At 43.1% G+C, this 13,791-nt stretch overlaps 1 protein-coding gene across 1 annotated transcript in view; it reads left to right on the top strand.

Annotated features, from left to right (window-relative positions):
• The window catches only part of LOC124115104 (outer dynein arm-docking complex subunit 4-like), a 192,275-nt gene that overhangs the window by 103,171 nt on the left and 75,313 nt on the right, over positions 1-13,791 (top strand). The window contains exon 6 of the mRNA XM_046475921.2: positions 9,926-10,091. Coding sequence (XP_046331877.1) covers positions 9,926-10,091 — 166 coding nt within the window. The remainder of the gene's footprint in view (positions 1-9,925; positions 10,092-13,791) is intronic.

Genomic DNA, 13,791 nt, shown 5'->3' with positions numbered 1-13,791 from the left:
TCTTAGCGCCGGTGACCACCGCTTTAAAAACGGCTGGGTATTGTCAATTTTAACATACGTGCCCACTTAATAATAATGGAGACTCAAGTGACACCACAGATTGTGGAAACACAATCACAACAAGTGAACGAGGAAATAACCCCGATTGTATCACAAGTGATTGTACCACAAGTGAACGAGGAAATAACCCCAATTGCACAATCACAACAAGTGAATGAGGAAATACCAGCGATTGCGAAATCACAAGCCAGAGTGACTAAGAATCCTCGAAAAGTCGCAGCTGGTAGGAAGGGTGCGCTAGTGACGAAGGCAAAACTAATACACAATTCAAATATTGAACATAGTCGTCCGATTAAAACTTGGGCTCCCTATACACTAAGGGTTGTTGCTATAGCAGCGGTATGGTTGTTTTATAAGACTGGAGAAGGGAAGACGTCACCAGCGATTGCACAATCACAACAACAAGTTCAATTAGAGTTAAGCCTTCATATAATGTGAAAAAGGCATGACTACTCCAGTTACAGACGGCAAAATGTTGGTAAACGCAACGTATCATTCAGCGGTGGTCAGCGGCTTGGCCATTGGCTATGCTCGTATAGCTAAAATGATTACTAAAGCCACACCATCCAAACTATCGGTATGGTGGTTCTTGATATTTGATGGGCAATGGCAACAAAAGATATTCATATAAAACATTTGAAAATAGCAACAATTGCGATGATGGTCCGTGGAGCTATTGTTAATGCTCTAGCTTTTTCGGGGAGTAATTATTTATTTTCTACTCTGAGGGAATCAAATGCTAAAGAAGTTGAAGAGGAGCGTAAACGACAAAATAAAGCATTAGAACAACTCGAAACAGCCCAGTCACAATGGGCCAGGCGCAGAATGGAGAGATTAGTTTTATTAATGATGTTAAGCCCATTGTATCAAGCAAAATTAACGAGGAATTAGATGATTTAAATAATATAAAATACCAGCTAACGGTTAAAATGTCATTGAGTAAAAGTAACGCAGACGATAGCGCTGAATATACCGAACCTTATTTTTTTTCCGAAACAATCAAGAAGTTATGACCGAATCCGATACTATAAGCACATCATTAGATACATCAATTCAACGGATACAAGAAACTTTAGAACGTTGGACTAACTTTCGGGTTGGGGTGTGGATAAAATCGATGGTTTGTATTTAGATATAGCCAATTATATGCCTTTCAAAGGTGGATCTTATATAGATTTACCTTCGTATTATAAAAAGAAAAAAGCCATAATTAATGTAAAAAATAAAGGCGATGACTGTTTCAGAATGATGATAAGATCTGCATTGTTCCCTGTAGATTCTAAAATTGCAAATAGACCTTCGAGCTATCCCCAAAACGACGGACTAATCCTTGATGGTATAGACGAACCTACACCAATCTCACAAATTGATAAGGCGGAAAAGCAAAATAATGTAGCTATAAATGTTTTCGGACATTCCCATAAAGGAATTGTTGTACACAGGATAAGCTCCGCCCCAGAACATATTCCCAGAATCAATTCATTTCTGATCGAAAAAGATGGTAAATATCATTATACGTGGATAAAGAGTTTAAGCAGGCTATTATGCGATGAAACAAAACATGCAGGAAAGAAATATTTTTGTGAAAGATGCCTGCATGGGTACAGCAGACAAGATCTATTAAAAGTGCATAAAGAAGACTGCAGAGGTGTTGGACAGACTGCTATCAGAATCAATTTGCCTAAATAGGGAAAAAATATACTAAAATTTGAACATTATTGTAATCAAATGCCAGTACCGACTTTGAAGCACTTATCAAACCTATAGAAAATACCGACCGAAGCAATCAAGATAGTTTTACGTTGTTTCTGTTTGAAAGGATTAGGTATTTTTGGTGTCTATTTATTTAATGGCTGTGCAGGGCTGTTACTATCCCCATTAATTCAGCTGTGAAAATTGATTGATTATTTGGGAGTCTATATGATTGTGTTTCTTTTGGGGGTTTGTTGATATGGATGCCAAATCCTGTGCGTTTTGAGCCTGGGTCAAAGGACCCGTCTGTGTAAATGTGACACCAATTTGGCCATTTTTCTTGAATGTATGCTAGTGTGATGGATTTAGCGGTATTTGGTTCAGTTTCTTTATTTAGTCGTGTGGAGAGTGATATGTCGATTTTGGGGGGTTGAAGTTTGGGTGTGAAGGTATTATTTGGGGCTGTGTTTAACTGTAAATTATTTAGGTTGTGTATATTTAGATAATTTATTATGCGTTGAGAGATTGGTGTTAATTGAGGTTTTTTGCGAGCTGGAGCTTGGAGTCTCGGGCTTATGTTAGTTTTAAGGATCTGTTGGATTTGTTGGTTTTGTTGGGTTGAGGCCCAGTAATTTATTGTTAGATGTTCTCGGCGTAGATCCAGGGGTATTTCGCTTGTTAGTGCCTGTAGCGATATGCGCGGCGTGCCATGCTGAGTGCGTGTGATTATCTTGAGTGCTTGATATTGAATTGAGTTTAGTTTATCGCTTAATGAGGAGTTTAAGGTGTTGTATATTTGCCATCCATAGTCTATTTTTGATCTAATTAGTGATTTGTAAAGTGATAGTAGGGTCTCCTTGGAGGCCCCCCAGTTGGAGCCTGTCAGGCAGCGTAGTGTGTTTAGGTCTTAAGTGCATCTATTTGTTAGGTTTTTAATGTGAGCACCCCAGGTGAGGTGTTCATCAAAGATTAGTCCAGGGAATTTGGTTTCTTTTTGGAATTGTATGTTTTTTTTGTTTAGTTGTAGTTTGGGGGTGTTTTCACGCATATTTCTGTGTTTGAATACTATCTCTGTGTTTTTTTCGGCATTTAGTGAGAAACCCCATTTATTTGGCCATATTTGAATGTTATTTAATGCATCTCCTTCTCTTACTTACTTACTCCTTCTCATCATCATCATCATCATCATCACATAGGAGATTTAACGTGCGCTTTCCGACTGAAGCGTATTTCGCACACGGGGTTGCACTTTATACTATTGGGGTAAAAAAAGTGTAATGAATAAATAAAGAAGTGCAACCCCCAAAAATATAAACTTTACAGTACTAATCTAATAAAGCTAAGGGGGAAGGGGTTTAGCTGGGTGGGAGTGAGTGAAAAAAGAAAATACAATAATATGGTAAAAATTGGGCGTGGGTGGTGGCGGAGGGGATCAAGCGTGGGAAGGCTCGGCGTCGGTTGGCGAGCGAGTGTGGCGACTTGAAGCTGTTTACTCCGTCTGGCCATCAAGGAGTTTGCAGGCGAGGTTGTATTCGTCGCGGCAGATGCACTGGAAGATTCCGTCCACAAGCCGGGCAGCCATGGCGGCGACGAAGTGAAGGTTGTACTTGACGTCACAGTTTACCAGGGAGTCGTTGAGGTCCTGGAAACTGTGCATCTCGTGTTCGAACCTTTGTCCATCCATAATCTGCACCATAACCATGGCTGGTTGTGGGCGGTTGCTGGGGAGGAGCTGGTTGGATTGGGTGCCGGTGGCCGGGGAGGGTTGGTCCTTGTATCGATCCACTATCTCCGCAGATCTCCGGGTGAGCAGGAGCCGTGCGTCCTCAGGTTTCTCCTTTGGCACCTTGACCGGATTGGTCTGGGTGTGGCTGTCACGGAGGGAGGGGACTGGTGGTATGGCGGCTGTAGGAGTTGGGAGGGGGGAAGCGTCCGGGGAGAAGATGCTTCTCCTCTTTCTCTTCTTCCTTCTGTGTCCTGTCTCCTCAGGCGAGTGAAAGGGCTCCTCCCCTCTGGATTCGAGGGGAGCGAGTTCCGATGCTGCTGCTGGGGGCGGAGGGGTGGAGAGAAGGGTCTCCTCAATCTCCATGATGGAGACTGATGGTGACTTCTTCCTCCTAGGCGGCCTGATTTTCTTAACCTGGGGAGGTGCAGAAAGGGTGGGGGCCGGGGTTGGTCTTGCCTTAGGCTTGGATTTGGCCAGAGCCTTGTCCAGAGGCCTTTTCTTCTGGTTGAGGTCGAAGGTGATGGCGAGGGTTGACTTCTTACTGCTGTAAGAAGTCTTGAGGGAGTAGTCCCAAACCCGGAAGGCCAGCAAGGGCTCCAGGATGGAGACAAGCTCCCTCGGTAGTAGTGATTTTGAGAGGTCTCTCATTATCAGCTTGGAGGTTTGGAGAGCTTGGGAGGACGTGTGCGCTGGGCGAGTGTCCAAGCCAAGAATCCAGCCTTGTGAAGCCTTCTCCTACTTACTTACTTACTTACTTTGGAGATTTAACATGCGCTTTCCGACTGATGCGTATTTCGCACACGGGCCCGGCCAGGCCATTTAATGTGTTTCTGAAAGGGGCGAAAGTGGTCTGTGCAACCCAAGAGGGGGGTTTAGGGGCTGCTTATATAGAATTTGGGAATTTTGAGATTTGGAATAGATGCCGATGGGGTTGGGGAGGAGAACTAAGGGAGCTGGGTATGGTGGATGTTTGTTTGTTTATGTGATTTTGATTTGGTAGGTTATTGTGTTTTTAGATGCGTTTTATTAGTTCCGTTTTTATTATTCTAGAGTGAGAGCCTTGTTTAGATTGAGGGTGGTTTGTAATGCGGTTCGATGTGTTAGGTAGTGTGTGCAGTGGATGAGTGTGTGTTCTGGGGTTTCTGGTTGTTTGCAGTGTGGGCAGTTACCTGTAGTGTGTTTTTTTATTTTTTTTAGGTGGTTATTTAGGTTGGTGTGTCCTGTTTGGAGTTTAGTGATTACTCTGTCGATTTTTTTTGATGGATGGAGAATTTTTGGTTTGGTTAGTGGTTTGCTGAGCACTTTTTTGATTTGGCTATTTGAGTTTAGATATAGGTTATGCCATTTTTTTGTGATTTTTTCCTTGTTTACACTTTTAATTTCTGATTTTGAGATGGGTAAGTTTAAGCTTATTTCTGGGATTTTGAGGGATAGTTTAGCTGCTTTATCGTTGTTTTCATTACCGTATATTCCTACGTGGGCGGGTATCCACAAGAAGGTTATTTGTTTGCCTGCCTTAGTTAAGTCGTTGGAGCTTTTAAGTATTTGATTTATTAATTTAGGTCGGTTTTTGGTATTTTTGTTTTGGAGGGCTTGCAGTCCACTTAGGGAGTCGGTAAGTATTAGGATTTGTTTGTGTTTTTTGGATTCTTGATTATGGAGGGCTGAGGCCATGCCCATTAGTTCTGCCGTGAATCTTGATTGGTTGTTTGGGAGTCGGAAGGATTGTGTGGTTTTAGTTGGTTGTGTGGTATGGACTCCGAAACCTGTGTGTTTGGAGGTCGGATCTGAGGATCCGTCCGTGTAAATGTGACACCAATTAGGCCAATTTTCGTGTATGTATGCTAGTGTGGTAGTTTTAGCTATGTTTGGGTCGGTTTGTTTATTTATTTGTGTCTATTTTGGGTATTTTAAGTTTAGGGGTGAAGATATTTGATTGTTTGCAGTTTTGTTTAAGATTAAGTAAGGGGTGTTTACGAGCTAGGGCTTGGTTTTTGGGGCTGATGTTTTGGTTTATTAAGTTTTGGATGAGAGGGTTTGATTGGGACGCGGCCCAGAAATTTAAGCTTAGCTGTTCCTTGCGTAGACTTAGTGGCAATTCTCCTGTTAAGGCCTGAAGTGAGGTGTAGGAAGTGCCATGTTGGGTGCGTGTAATTAGTTTGAGAGCCTGATATTGTATTGAGTCAAGTTTTTTAGATAGAGAGTTGTTTTGGGTATTGTATATGGCGCAGCTGTAGTCTAGTTTTGATCTAATTAGTGATATGTAGAGAGAGAGGAGGGTATCTTTGGAGGCTCCCCAATTAGAGCCAGTTAGGCATCTTAGGGTGTTTAGGTCTTTACTGCATTTAGTTGTTAGGTTTTGGATGTGAGCATCCCAGGTGAGATGTTCATCGAAAATAAGTCCTAAGAATTTGGTTTGTTTTTGAAATTTGATTGTTTGATTGTTTAGCTGGAGGATTGGGGAGGCGGGTTTCATGTTTTTATGTTTGAATACTATTCCTGTTGTTTTTTCTGAGTTAAGGGAGAAGCCCCATTGTTGTATTTTATTAAGAGATTTTTGGAGTAAATTTTGGACCATTTTCATGCTTTTAGTGCGGATCCAGATGGCTCCATCATCTGTGAATTTTGATGTGTTTACTTTAGGGGATAGGCCCTCGAATAGATCGTTTATCATTATATTGAAGAGGGTGGGGCTGAGGATACTGCCCTGTGGAGTGCCATTTTCTAGGGGACATAGGTCCGATAGAGTTTGGTCTATACCCACGGTTATTTTGCGATTGTTTAGGAAGTCCTGGATGTAGTTTATTATCTGACCTTTGAGTCCTATTTTTTAAAGTTTTTGTATTAGCCCGTTGTGCCATACCATGTCGAAAGCTTTAGAGAAGTCTAAGAAGATGCCTGTGGTATATTGTTTATTTAGTTGTCCTGTCTTAATATCTTGTTCTAGTAGGGCGAGGTTATCTAGGCTTGAGCGGCCAGGAGTGAAACCGCTTTGATCTGGGTTTATGATGTTATTTGGGGTTAAGTAATGTTGTAATCTATTTTTAGCCATTGATTCCATTACTTTACATAAGTTTGAAGTTAGGGATATTGGTCTATATGAGTTAGCTTGATTAGCTGGTTTATTAGGTTTAGGGATTGGTATGACTAGGGCCTGTGTCCAGGGAGTAGGAACCTGTCCGTTTAGGTAGATGAGATTGTATAGTTTGAGTAGTGCCTGGAGTAGTTTAAGGGGAAGTTTTTTAATTATTTGGTAAGAAGTTAGGTCTAATCCTGGGGCTGTGCCCTTTTTCCTGTTTTGGATTACGTAGAGGAGCTCCTCCATTGTGTAGGGTTGATTTATTTCTAGATTGTTATTGTTTGGTTCTTTTGTGAAGCCTTCTCTCTGGACCAAGGCTTATATAGCCAAGGTCACCTGACATTTAGTAAGTAATAAATATAAATGTAAACAGTAATTCATCAGCAGGATGGCAAACAGTCGATGTACACAAGCGACTGATTTACGACATCCATTGTTTGAAGAACATTTGATTGCAAAGGCTCATTACCCTGGAGCCATGACATCTATATACCTTGAAACACTTAATTGCTGTTATTTATAAGATGCTAATCCTAATTGTTATTGAGTCTAAATTGAAATAATTGCTGAATGTTATTCTAATATAGGTGATGACAGATTTGTTGACATATTTACTGGGTGCTTTGAAAGAGATTATGGTGTCACTATAGACGAGCTTGTATGGGGGCTAATCCTAATCCTTAATGAGTCTTTGCAATCAAATGTTCTTCAGACAATGGATGTTGTAAATCAGTCGCTATGACACATCTCTGAGACTAATGTTAACATTGACCCTATTTACCTGCATCACCAAGCCAGTAGCCTCCTACCTGCACCTGAGGGACATCTGGTTAGAGTCTTACACAGACGATTGCCTCGGAACTCGCCCCATCATACCGACTCCAATTCAAAGGAGGCCTCTTCCAGATGGATCTGGACCTCCTCAGGATACCACAGGACAGATGGCTCAAGAGACTATGCCATCTGCTTCCTGCACTTCAGCAACCCCTCATGCTTCGGCAATGGCAGGTGCTCTTGGGGCTACTTACATCGGCTCAGGATCTGATGATCACAGGGTGCCTTAACCTAGGTCCTATTCAACGGTTTCTTGCACCGTAATCAGATGTCAGGATCCGTCGCATTCTTCGCTCTACTGCCAGGAGACATCTCAGTTGGTAGACAGTAGAGTCAAATGTCTTAGGAGGTGTTTACTTAACAGAGTTGTTACCATCACACCAAACTACACACCTATTCCTAGACGGCATTCTACGGGGTTGGGGTGCCCAACTAGAGGATCACACGATATCACACTGGCAGAATCATCTCTAGGACACTCAATGCAACCAAGGGACACACTCTCATTGCGGTTCCTGGTCCAGCACATCCTGAGGCCTTCCATCTTCTATGTCAGTGCCTCGGTCATCCCGTTAACCTTTTTGACACCAGCCAGAACTGCCAGATCCCGACATATGTTTCTCTGGCCCAGGATTCTCAGGCATAGGTGGTTGACGTGCTCTGTATCCCTTGCGCTCTTCGGCCACCTGTAATCCTTCCCAGGTGTTGCTGAAGGTCCAGGCAACCAGGCATCTCACTCTGATTTTGTCCTAGGTGGCTGATCGTCCTAGGTGGCCGGCGAGAGGATGGTTTGTTGACCCCAGAAGTATTGCAGGAGGCGATCCACTTCCACTGCCAGGGTGGGCGAACCTACTCATTCATCCGTGCAGCAGATTACTACACTATGCCAACACCAAGCAGGTTTCATCTGCATGCTTGGTACATCTTAGATGGGCATTTGGCGCAAAGGGCTATTCGGCGAGGGTAGCGAAAGCCATTACAAGGGCACACAGACCCTCGACCAGGGGACTTTATGATGATAAATGGCAGTCTTTTGAATCCTTTTGAAGGATATACTTCAAGACATCACCAAAGTGTCACCTCAATTCCTGACTGAATACCTCTTATATCTGTATACCAAATGACACCTGAAGGGCAGTACCATCACGACATATCTGATGGCCCTTAATTTGATGTAAGCAGTTTCGGAGGAACAAAAGAAGACCCAAGCTTCTTGAACTATAGGCCCTCCTGCACTCCTTCCATCTTGAGAATCAGAAGGCCTCAGGTTCGCCCTCCTGCATGAGATGTGAACTTCTCCTCGCAACATCCTTCTATAACCTCACCAAGAAGACTATCATCCTCTTGCGCTTGGCTACAACGGCAAGGGTTAGTAAGCCTCATGTGCTCAACATTACCCATGTCCGCTGTGAGGGTTAGATGCAGGAATCAGTTCAAAAGTATGCAGTAAATGTTTTAAGGAGTAATGCAGGATAAATATAAAAATGTAAAACATATATATAGATTTTACTAAAACTGTTAGTTGGTTAACCATTTTCAATGTGCCTTAATGCAAGCGGTCTGTGGGGCAGGGGATACTGTAACAGAGTTTGTCTGTCTGTCGATCCTCTTCTCAATGGGGACGAATGTTCTGAAAACTATTTAAGTTGGAGAAATGAAATGTTTCACACTGATGTTACTGGTCATGATCTCAAATGATATTAAAAATTGGTGTCGTAAATTATGCTTTTCAACTTAGTGCATACTTTGTGAAATGGGGACAATTTTTCTCAGACACTACTGGAGGTATATGAATGAAACTTGGTGCCCTAAATTACCTGTTTTTCCAGAGTTACACACTTGATCCATGTTATTTTACTTGATGCCTACAAGTTTAAACATTGGTATCATATATTAATTTTTTCCAGAGTCGAGTCCGTTGCTCTATGGGTTTTTAGATTTTGTGCATTGTGTTTTCAATGGAGATAGGTTTCCTGAGAAACAACATGAAAGTTTGCATGTTTATAAGAGATACTTGTAAAAACTGAGCTGAAAATTTGTGTTTTAGAAAAAGTTCCAATGGCCTTGATCTATGGTATTATACTTAATGTATAGTGGCTGCCATGGGGATAAGTTTTCTCCAACTACTGAAGTTACATGAATGAAAGTTTGCATGCTTAATTAAGAGATTTTCTCATGACATAAAGCCACCCAAGTGCATTTTTTTTTCTCAAGCTTTATTGGACATAGTTAACATTAAATTTCCTATTCCCTATTCCCTTCCCTGATACCATATGAACAAACAAAATTCTAAAGTGCCCCGTGGCAGGGGATAGTGATAATGCTGGTTTGGTGTTATTTTTCATTTTAATGTGTGTATTCTGACCCCTGTTTTTGACAAGTATGAGTCAGCTCTCTTTGGGTGCAGCCTTACTCTAGTTTAGGTGGGAGAGTTGTTACTTAATCACTGTGACAGACATGCAGTGAATCTTTATGGCACATTTTTATGAAGACTTGGCGTTAAATAAATAAGTTTTCTGTGTACAAATTAACAGAAGCAGAAACAGCAGCAGCAAAGTCGTGGTTATTCCAAGCCCCAACAGAAGAAGGAGGACAAGAAAGAACGCAAACGACCACAGAGTTCTACCAACTCTAAAACTACCAAGGAGTTGCTGGGGGAACTGTTTGCTGATAAAGAATACCTTGAAAAGCTCTACGACGGTAAGCCTTTGTTTTGTGAAGATTTAAAAGCTATTGGCTTTTGTGTATCTTTTGTGCTCCAATTTCCATACAATTTTGTTGTAGGACTTACGACACTACTTCATATATGAAAGCAAAGTATATACTTACTGTTGTCAAATAACAGCAACTATGACTTATTTATCATTAAATAAAATTATGACATATATACCGAGGTCTGAGTTGTGTTTCATGTATCGTCTGTCAAAATCTTCTCCAAAACCACTGCATATATGGACTGAAACTTGGCACAATGATGACACCAAACATTGTTTGAGAAATTTGGATCTAATGCTCAACACGGTACTGCAGCCATATTGTAAAAAGAACTTTAGGCCATTGGACAGTCATTTTTGCAGATAACGAACTCAACCTGGTATATGCATACTATGTAGTGGGGCAAAAGATGTATATGTTTATTTTCCTCCTTAATTTGAATTTTAAGCTTGATTTGACCTCTGCTCATGAATTCACTTACTGTAGATCATGAAATTAATGTGTCTCAAAATTAATGCAAGTGTTGACCCTAAAAAGTGTCATGAAAGTAATGGGAGTAGTCCTATCTTTAAACTATGATAGCTAATCAGCAAACGATAACACCAAATTACTAACTCATCCTGCATTACTCCTTAATGCATCTACTGCCTTTTTTTGCCAGAAACGAAGCTGTGCAATGTTCTCGGCTGAAGAAATCGAAAGTTGTCCTAATAAAGTTTGACCCTACACAGCTTGCCACGTGACTGAACGGAAGTGATGTTGTCATGGATCTGCATATTCCTCCTTGTCATTTTTAGCTTTAAACATGTGGCTACACCTGAATTCCTTCTTTATGCTTACCACCCACAGTGTCTGCATTGTACTCAGATTTGAACACCAGATTTAAAATCTAACTTCTGTTCACCTCTCTCCCCAACAAGTTTTACAAGATGCACACAGGTATTACGTAAGTGTATTGTTCAGCAGTCCCTAATGCACGCAAGAAGAATGTCTGACTCACAGGTTCATCCCTCCAGCAGTCCCCGGTCATCATGAATCAGCCCTCTACATTGGGTTGGGCTTTATCCAACATCCCGGGGATATTCAACATTCCTTTACCCCCGCTGCACACCAAGGCGCTGGGCACCTATATCTACCTTTCTAGCTACACCCTCCCTTGCGCACTCCCTTGCACACTCCCTTGTGCTTCCACCAGGCAGGTGCTGGCATGTGCATCTACCTTGACATTGCTGTCTACTCCGGCTTCTGCAATGATGACCACCATGCCGGGCATGTCGATGGTGGCTGCATCTTCAGGATTACCCACTACACCTGCACTGACCACTGCGCACTGCCAATTACCAACTGCGCCTCCTGCTTACCCGCTGATGTATGATCAACCTTCTATGCCTTACATAGACACAGCATGGATGCACAACTTTATGCTGTCAATGTGGCATCAATCAATGACACATATGTATCAATCACCTATGCCTGTGTATCAGCCAAAAGCGTCAGAGCCTCTGGCAACATACTTTCCGCCAGTGCCTCCATCAACCATAACTCCTGTGACTTATCAAGCGCCTGTTGTCCTGCCAGCATCTGCCATGCAGCAGATTCCTGCAGTATTATCTACACCCTCTATGTTGATGGCTATGCAATTAGTAGGTTTGGCTAAACCAACCTGTACTTGGCTTTCTTCTCAGCTATAAGTGTCACCCGACGTCTCTTCTATGCGCTCATCTTGACCATCTCAATCTTTGCACCGCTCCTGTCGTCTTACGCAACGCTCCATGGCCGAGGGCTTTGACTCTTCTGCTCAATGGAATAGTAATCTCAGCTTGGCCCAGATGCTGGATTTGATGGTGGACTGTCTGAATGTGGTAGCACTGTCCCCTGGTCCCGGAGTTGACAAAAGGGACACCATTTGGTTCCGTCCGACATATAATACGGCCTGATTCCATGCTTAGGGATATGGTCAGGGCCTTGGACAGGGATTTCTTCAGATTATCCCTCTTCCCAGCGTTCAAGGTGCCAATGTTTAGGTAGGATGACTTCCCTATTCACACCTTTGAAGTTGCTGACCAGGGGCACACCTTAGACAAGGACCTCCAGAGGATGACCGGCTCGTCCAAGTCAACTACGACTAAGATTCCAGATACTCGACTCAACTTAATCAAGACCGAAATCAGGCGCACACTTAAACCCTTGTCGGTTCTGGCCTCTTCATCTTGGGCCATGGAACAGGACCTTGCTGAGACCAACGCCAATTGTCTAGACCACTTAGAGACAGTGGTAGACTTTCAGCAAAGACAGTTATACTATTCGAGGAATCACCTCTGGGCAGCCCTCATGGAGATCACCATTACCTGCCAGCTGGGTTACTTGTTTCTGTTCACCTGGGATTGCAAATTTAAACACAAGCTCCTTCGTGAACCATGGTCTACCTCTTTATGATTCAATGATCAGGTCACCAAAACCCACACCAAGGTCTCAAGCTAGAGATGAGACAGTGCTCAAGGCTTTGGAGCCTGTCTCTCACAGTCTCTCAGCAGTCCACCAAATCAGGAAACTATCGACCAAAACACTCCTCCCTCAAAGAGTTGATACAGGAGCAGCACTCTTTTCGAGGCCGAGGAAGAGGCAGAGGCAGAAGCAGAGCTCAGGACTCTCAACAGTCCCGCCATGGTAAATCCAAGGGCAGGAGTGGGAATGAGATGACAGGGGAAAGCAGTGAACCCTAGGACAATCACGACTTGGAGTTAGGAGACAAGTCGTCCCAATTGTTGACAACCCAGTAGGTGGGAGACTCGGCCTCTTCTGGTAGAACTGGATCAGTTTGGCAGACCCCTTCTTACTACACCTACTGCGGCATGGTAGTCGCCTAGACCTGGCCATAGACCCTTAGCTGACCATGACTCCACCAACTTGGCTCTACCCCAGGAAACAACATCAGCCACTTGGCTCTAACACAGACATCCTGTTGAAGAAGTGAGCCATAGAGATTGTACACACCCCAGCATTAACACGGGGCTTCTACTCTCCCTTCTTCCTGGTACCCAAGAAGAACTCAGACAAGATGCAGAAGATCCACAATAATGCCGTGTTCAGCGAGTGCTTGGAGCATCCGCCTAACTTCCACCTCACAACCATGAGACTGCTCAGGAGCAGTGTCAATGCTCATGACTCCCTGATCAGTCTTGACTTGCCGGATGCGTACCTGCATATACCTATCCATCCTAACAACTGCAGGCTCCTTAGGTTCCAATTCAATTTCATACACTACCAATGGGCGGTCCTGCCCTTTAAGCATTTCAGTGGCCCTGTGGCTACTTGCTTGACTCACCAAGGCTGTAGCTGCCTTCCTACAACTGAGGACATTCGGTTTGAGTTGTAGATAGAAGACCGTCTCCTGAACCATCCAGACACAGCTGCCCTGAGTTTGCTAGGCGCCTTCTTTATCAATTGGGATGGGTGGTCAACAAGGCAAAGTCAGAAATGGTTCCATCCTTCCAACTCCAGTTCATAGGGGGCCTGTTATATAGATGTCACATGCCTTTCAACAATACCACACTCTCCACCAATAGCAAGTTTTGTAGTGGTTTGGTGCCTGCGCAACCAAGGAACAACGCATTCTCACTCCCTGCTTCAACAGACATTTCGGTTATTTCATCTGGTGGATCATCTGGGTCTACAATTTCTAGTC

This window comes from Haliotis rufescens, unplaced genomic scaffold (genome assembly GCF_023055435.1).
Source record: "Haliotis rufescens isolate VD_foot unplaced genomic scaffold, xgHalRufe1.0.p SCAF_4, whole genome shotgun sequence".
Classification (NCBI taxonomy): Eukaryota; Metazoa; Mollusca; class Gastropoda; order Lepetellida; family Haliotidae; genus Haliotis; species Haliotis rufescens.
Note: the sequence above shows the minus strand (reverse complement) of the source record. Positions and strands in the feature narration are given on the sequence as shown.